General features: G+C 41.7%; 1 protein-coding gene across 1 annotated transcript in view; it reads left to right on the plus strand.

The window, feature by feature from the left end:
* The window catches only part of si (sucrase-isomaltase), a 103,013-nt gene that overhangs the window by 77,651 nt on the left and 17,862 nt on the right, over nt 1–7,500 (plus strand). The window contains exons 32-40 of the mRNA XM_083773327.1: nt 22–150; nt 634–750; nt 906–968; nt 1,795–1,911; nt 2,139–2,229; nt 2,475–2,613; nt 3,734–3,867; nt 5,036–5,070; nt 6,027–6,143. Of these exons, the coding sequence (XP_083629453.1) occupies nt 22–150; nt 634–750; nt 906–968; nt 1,795–1,911; nt 2,139–2,229; nt 2,475–2,613; nt 3,734–3,867; nt 5,036–5,070; nt 6,027–6,143 (942 nt within the window). The remainder of the gene's footprint in view (nt 1–21; nt 151–633; nt 751–905; nt 969–1,794; nt 1,912–2,138; nt 2,230–2,474; nt 2,614–3,733; nt 3,868–5,035; nt 5,071–6,026; nt 6,144–7,500) is intronic.

The following is a 7,500-nucleotide window of genomic DNA, read 5'->3' on the forward strand; positions in this document are numbered from 1 at the left end:
CTCCCATTCTGACCCACATAGGATGTCCAGTATGCAGACATTGACTACATGGAACGTCAGCTGAATTTTGTCCTAGACCATCAGTTTGAAGACCTGCCCACCCTGGTTGACAGCATGAGAGCAGAAGGCATGAGGTTCATCTTCATCCTGGTAAAGTACTATAACATACATTATGAAAACATTATGCATTATGCAGTCATATTAGAATGTGAGTGTTTTGCGAACTGCCAAACAAGTTTGTAATTTAAAGTTCATCCTATGTCAGACCTAGATGGCTATGCTTTAAAATGTGTAACACAAAATATAACTTTATTACTCTATAACTTTTTTGGTATGTTGTTATTGTTTTTGTTGTTTTACACATTATTGTTGACCACACGGGAATAATGCAATGATAACAGTTACAATTTGTAAAAGTGGTTCTTTGGCTCACCATTAGAGTTTCTTACGTGTTCTTTGTACTGAGCTACAGCACCTCAGTCACACCAAAGAACCACTGAAGAACCAATTGTGTGTGTGTGTGTGTGTGTGTGTGTGTGTGTGTGTGTGTGTGTGTGTGTGTGTGTGTGTGTGTGTGTGTGTGTGTGTGTGTGTGTGTGTGTGTGTGTGTGTGTGCGCGTGCGTGCGACATAGGATCCAGCTATCTCAGGTAACGAGACTTTGCCTTACCCTGCCTTCGAGCGTGGCATAGAGAAAGATGTCTTCATCAAATGGCCAGAAGCGCTCAGTGATGAAATCGTCTGGGGGAAGGTAATAATAATAATAATAATAATAATAATAATAAGGTGAGAAGGTAAGACCAAAGACGTTTCACACAAAGAAAAGAGCCAGCAATGCAGAGTGGGTGAAAGAAAGTGATTGTAAATACAATTGAAGTGTTAATGTTTCCTCCTTTGCTTTTCCAGGTGTGGCCTGACTTCCCCAACGTAACAGTGGACGAGTCTCTGGACTGGGATACCCAAGTGAAGGTAGAACAAAAAGCCACATAAGATAGGTAGATCATATTGGAAATACAGGTGTGGTACTGGCACCGCAGCAAGTATAAAACACAGGATTGACAGGTGTTCGCATACAGATCTACTAAATAAAAAAAAGGAAATTAAATATAAGTAGACTTAAAGTCTGGCCTTGCGATCTGCTCCTGGACCGACAGTGTTTGCATAATGTATAAACAAATAATAGCCGTAGGCCTACATATATTATCTAATCTATCACCATGCGTTACGTGCGGTTACAGGATTACTAATGTTTAAAAAGTATTATGTTACGTTTCAGGATTACCTTCCGAGAGAAGTAACTTGTTCGATTATTTTTGCATTACCGACAATTAAAACCCCTCTGTGAGGAAGTATGGTAAACATAAAGTGTGCATCATCTACCAGAGTGATCACCAGTGTTGTGGAGCTGTGCTGGGCTCCTCCAACGCTCATTTGCATTAATTGACCTTCTCCTCCTTTCACCAATAAATCCAAATATGATGTGAATACTTCCACGAACACAAAAGGGCAACCTCTCTGTGTTCTCTCAGTCTCTGCCATGTTGCACAGGTGTGACAAATTAATGCAATAAAAACAAGACCAGTTTTATAAAAGTAACTAAGTAACCGAGAACTCTTATGGCAAAACTAACACGTTAGGATATGTACAGACAATCGACATGGAGGCTGACATTACTGTAATTGGAACTTCTCAGTTACTCAACTACCATGATCGGATGTAGTATATGTGCTATTTTAGACCTATTAGATTGTTTGCTCTGGTCTTTTACATCATCTCTGTCTGAACTTACTTCTAGTTATACAGGTCATTCGCCGCATTTCCAGATTTCTTCCTCAACCGCACAGCCGAATGGTGGCTTCAGGAGATCAAGGACTTCTATGAGAATACAATGAAGTTTGATGGACTGTGGATTGTGAGTGATCTGAACAATGCAGGGACCACACCATTTGTATACAAGCTAAGGTTGACTACACATTCTAGCTAACATGGTATGATGCACGTGTGTGTGTGTGTGTGTGTGTGTGTGTGTGTGTGTGTGTGTGTGTGTGTGTGTGTGTGTGTGTGTGTGTGTGTGTGTGTGTGTGTGTGTGTGTGTGCGTGCGTGCGTGCGTGCGTGCGTGCGTGCGTGCGTGCGTGAAGGACATGAATGAGCCTGCTAGCTTTGTCCATGGTACGGTTGGAGAAACATGTCTCGGTGACCCCTTGTTGGAGAATCCTCCATATATGCCACGTAAGATGAACACAGAACACAATATCATGTTATTTTACACTTAGACTAATGTTTCCACATGTAAAAACGTATTATTGCGTTTTTGTTTTGGTTTTGCTTGTAACTGTACATGGTTTTGTGTATGATTTGTGCGTGCTCCTAATTATGCGTTTCACATACAGTACACGTGTATGCATTGCACATTAATGTCTGCATGGATGTTTGTGTGTGTGTGTGTGTGTGTGTGTGTGTGTGTGCGCGCGCAGCTCTGGAGTCTAAAGAGAGGGGTCTGAACCATAAGACGCTATGTATGAACAGCCAGCAGTTCCTCAGTGATGGAACACCTGTCAGACACTATGATGTCCACAACCTCTATGGCTGGTCACACACCAAGCCCACCTACGAGTATGTACTGTACTGTATAGTGTGTGTGTGTGTGTGTGTGTGTGTGTGTGTGTGTGTGTGTGTGTGTGTGTGTGCAGGGGCGGCCTTAAGGATCGGGAGGCCCCGTTCATGACGTCATCATTTTAATAATTAATACTTATAATTTAGTGTATTATCGGACTTCAAAGCATGAACAGCATACACAAGTAGAAAAATACACAAAAGCAGCTTGATTAAAAAAAAATACTTTAAGGTATAACTGGTAGGCAGCATAGGTTATACACTGGGAAGTGGGAACAATTACAACAAAACAACACGGTCGAGTACCTGCAGCAGTGTTGTACCCGAACGCGTTCAAAGAACGATAGTTCACGAACGCGTTACTATTTCGGCTGAACGTGAACTGAACGTACTGTATTTCTGCCTGATGAACGTCATTGTGAATGCGTTCATTTCTGGCGTGTGTTAACGTCACTTTCTCACGTTCAACTTTGTTCAAAAGTGAGTGAGCCTTCCAGGCGAAACCCCCGCTAAAACACACCCTATAACCTTAATATCTAGCGGAAAACCCACCAATAAGCCCTTATCCAACACAAATTAACTAATCTTTCTCAAGCCGCACAATTTCACTGGAGCGCACAGCACGCAGACAGCAGACACATACAGTACAGTCCTACATGTCCCGACCCAAACACTGAGGAGGTAAAGTAAACTTGTTTATAATGTGCCACGAAAAATAGATTCCAATTGCTTGTTATTTTTGTTCGGCCAACAAAATATATCTTTAAAAAAAAGCTCTGTAAAAATATGTCTTGAACATTGGGAACACTTATTATTTTATGTTGCCTGATGCAGACATGACAATGTTAAGGCCACTATTAAATATTTGGCAGCAACTTTCCAGTGTATACAGTATGTATATTTATCTATACATTGTCAGCACTCTGCCAAGCGCCCGGGACACCTGTTTTGCTGAGATGAGCATGTTCTGCATTTTGAACCACCATCCTTCTTACATTCATTATTTCATTCAGCTGTTGTGGTTAACCCAGGGAGGGATCGATGGGAAGGGAGCCTGCAGCGTTACTGTCACATATAGTTTGAGAGTGAGTGAGTGAGTGATCCTGTCTCCTGTGTACAGTGCTCTGTTGAACGTGACTGGCAACAGAGGAGTGGTGGTTACTCGCTCCACCTACCCATCCAGTGGCAAATGGGCTGGACACTGGCTGGGAGACAACAATGCCAGCTGGGACCAGCTATACAAATCAATCATAGGTGTGTGTGTGTGTGTGTGTGTGTGTGTGTGTGTGTGTGTGTGTGTGAGATCTTTCATACTCCATTCTGATTGGCTAAGATTGCTTCCAAAGTTTCCATAGAGTGCTCCGTTTTGAACAAAATGCCGCAAATCATGAACGCAGCGTCATATTGTGGTGACACTGTATGGATATGAAGGATCAACTGACTGTGAGAAAACGCTAATGTTACTGCTGCCAAATTAGTTACATTTTCGCTAGAAACTGACTGACTGTCGTAAACAATACAGTGACACCTCTCCAACAATATCACAGAGACAGTTTGTTTATTTTTGGACTACAATTCTTATATGAGACGATTTTAAGATGGCCCAATGTTATTCTCCATAGAGAAAAACTTCCGCGAACCCCTTGGAACCAGGGGATGAGTGTGTGACGTCAGGACCGCTCTATTGGAATGAAAGATGTTTTTCGCAAGAGATACCTCATGAAAAACAAAACACAAAAAAATAAAACTATTAACCCATTCTGACGGGGCACCCATTTTGGTGTTGGCATCATGTTATGCTTTAGCTATTTAAAAATAGCAGATCTACAAGCTCATATCGCGCCACCGAGTGGCGCGATACGAGCTTGTAGGTCTGCTATTTTTTTTTTAACAATCGAAGAACGACTGACATTTTTTTTAATCTGATCTCAGGTCAGAATGGGTCAATCAGACCAGTGTGTGTCCAGCGGAAACCTCGTATGAATCTGATCTCAGGTCAGAATGGGCTAAAGAAGCACCAACGTTCAGAGATATGGGCCATCTACTGTAGACAGTAACAATAGCAGAATGATTCAAAAAAGTATCAGTAAAAAAAAGATACTTTGAAGACATACTGTACAAGATGTCATTTGAACGCATTGCAAACTATGTGTCAGAAGTTCTCAGAACATGGCCCGGGCGGCTGGCGTATAATCCAGCCTGACAGCATGCTGTGGGTTCCACTCTCGAACCCGACGACCTTTGCTGCGTGTCCCCATCTCTCTCCCCATCATATAATATAAAATAAAATAAAATAAAAATAAGAACAGCACAGCCATGCATTGGCTAACATTGTTAGAAAGAGTTGCCAGGACAACCAATAAATCATTGGCTTGTCATGCTTGATGATAATGAAAATATCTAACTCTCTCTTGGTCCACAGGCATGATGGAGTTCAGTCTGTTTGGCATCCCCTATGTAAGTATCATGGCTTGATGGGACGCCAACCCACTGATCTTCCAAAGCAGAATTAGAAATGGCAAAATGTTCTATTTGATTTGGTTCGAGTCGACACAAGGACAATTGGTGGTAACATCGCAGAGCATTTCTAATTGCAATGCTCACCATATCCCCATGAATGGTTGTCCTTGTAAACGAGAATTTGTCTTTATAAATCTAAGGTTAATGCTTATCATTGTTTGTTTGCACATTAAATGTTTTGTCTGCACTTGGACGTCATTTCTCTCTCTGCATCCTTCATCTCCCACTCCCTGTCCTTCTCCTCTTTGTCTGCCTCTCCCAGTCGTGATCTGTGTCACCCTGGGTCTGTCCTTTCTGGCATTCATTTCACCCCTCCATATCTCTCTCTCTCTCTCTCTCTCTCTCTCTCTCTCTCTCTCTCTCTCTCTCTCTCTCTCTCTCTCTCTCTCTCTCTCTCTCTCTCTCTCTCTCTCTCTCTCTCTCTCTCTCTCTCTCTCTCTCTCTCTCTCTCTCTCTATCTCTCTCTCTCTCTCTCTCTCTCTCTCTATCTCTCTCTCTCTCTCTCTCTCTCTCTCTCTCTCTCTCGCTTTTTGTCTCCTTGGCTTCTGTTTTGATCACTAGGGATTGATCTGTCTGTCTGTCTGTCTGTCTGTCTGTCTGTCTGTCTGTCTGTCTGTCTGTCTGTCTGTCTGTCTGTCTGTCTGTCTGTCTGTCTGTCTGTCTGTCTGTCTGTCTGTCTGTCTGTCTGTCTGTCTGACCAATGAACTAATGGTGCTTTTTAATGTATTTGTTTTTAAAAGTGGATTTTAGATTTTAGATTTTAATAGTATTTTAGCTCTCTTTTAACTAGCATACTAAAAGCCAGTGAAACGACATTTCGTTCTCTTATCCATTTTATGTATCTGCTGAATGATAATAAAGCTATCTATCTATCTATCTGTTTGTCTCTTCAGACAGGGGCTGATATATGTGGTTTCTTCAGCACTGCCGAGTATGAGATGTGTCTTCGCTGGATGCAGCTGGGGGCCTTTTATCCCTTTTCTCGTAATCATAACGGCAAGTTCAACCCGGTGCGTACACACATGCACACACGCACGCACACACACACACATGCACACACGCACGGTGGAAGATAGACCTGTTACAGTAGGTGTCATAGTGTCCGTGGCATTCATTCTGGCGGTGACCTTTTACAGCCTTGGAACACATTTGAGAAATCCAATAACGCCCGTCCGGAGATCGATCCCTTTGGGCCAAATTCCCCCACACGGAGCAACAGCCAGGACACACTGTGTGTGTGTGTGTTGCGCAGGTTTGTGTCTTAGGGGTGAGTTAGGGGTATAATTAGATTTTGATGTACAACTACCCTCCATCCAATGCAAACCCATCCCACTACCAGCTGGCTCGGTCACGTACAACACCTTGCAAATGGGTGCTTGAATATTTTGAATATAGGAAGGAAAATAGACAGAAATTTAACAATAGGCCTACAGGCATGCAGCGGGCGGCAAATTTGGAGGGAGAAAGAGACTAAAGCCTGCACTATACTCCAAACGAAGCCAAACTTATTTTGCCTTTGGTATAAGACATTAGACATTTTTTAAGTTAGGTCTATAATGCTTCATTACAACTTATAATAATATAATGCATTATAAACTCAGTGGAACAGCAAAATATAACTTCCAGTTTACACTTTACAAACTTTGTGTTCGTTTTTGTCCGATTTCTAAGTCAATAGTATGAGACCGCGCATGCGCAGTAACGGTAAAAACTGCCGTCGTAGATTTAAAGGAGCAATAACATAAAATTCAACTTTTTCAATTTCTTTTGTGTTTTTGGGGCTCCCATATGTGTTTTCTATCTCCACAAATAAGCCTGAACAATCAGGCTTTCATATCATATTGGTGCTTTAATGGAAATTGCTCTCAGGAACAGCTCAACTGATTTTGGTCTCATTGTGATGTCATCAATGTCACCCTACTTTGTATATTTCCTCCTTCTTCAGTCTTCAGTTTCAAATTTGCATTTCCACTTTGTTTACAATGTCCACAATTGTTGATTTTCCAAGCTGGCATGGAATGGAAACAAGCCTGGTTTTATCTAGCATCAGTATTATAATGACTCAAATATTAAATAATCTGCATATCAGCACCCCACCACCTCAGGACATTGTGGTACTGCAGCTAAAACTGCTTTCAAAGTCCAGAAAGAAATGACAAGGGCTGGTTATATCAGAGTGGTGATTGAGGCTCAAACCATTAGAAATAACTTTGATGGACATAGACAATATGATATTAAATATTAAAAGCAGTTTTAAAATGCATGTTATTTGCGCTTTAAACAGAGTTTTCAGACAACACTAATGAATAGCGTGAAACATAGCTGAAATAATGTACACACACTTCTTCTCCATTGTTTCATTGGGTA

The sequence above is a fragment of the Protomyctophum parallelum genome, assembly GCF_964188405.1.
Source record: "Protomyctophum parallelum genome assembly, chromosome: 9".
NCBI classification, from domain to species: domain Eukaryota; kingdom Metazoa; phylum Chordata; class Actinopteri; order Myctophiformes; family Myctophidae; genus Protomyctophum; species Protomyctophum parallelum.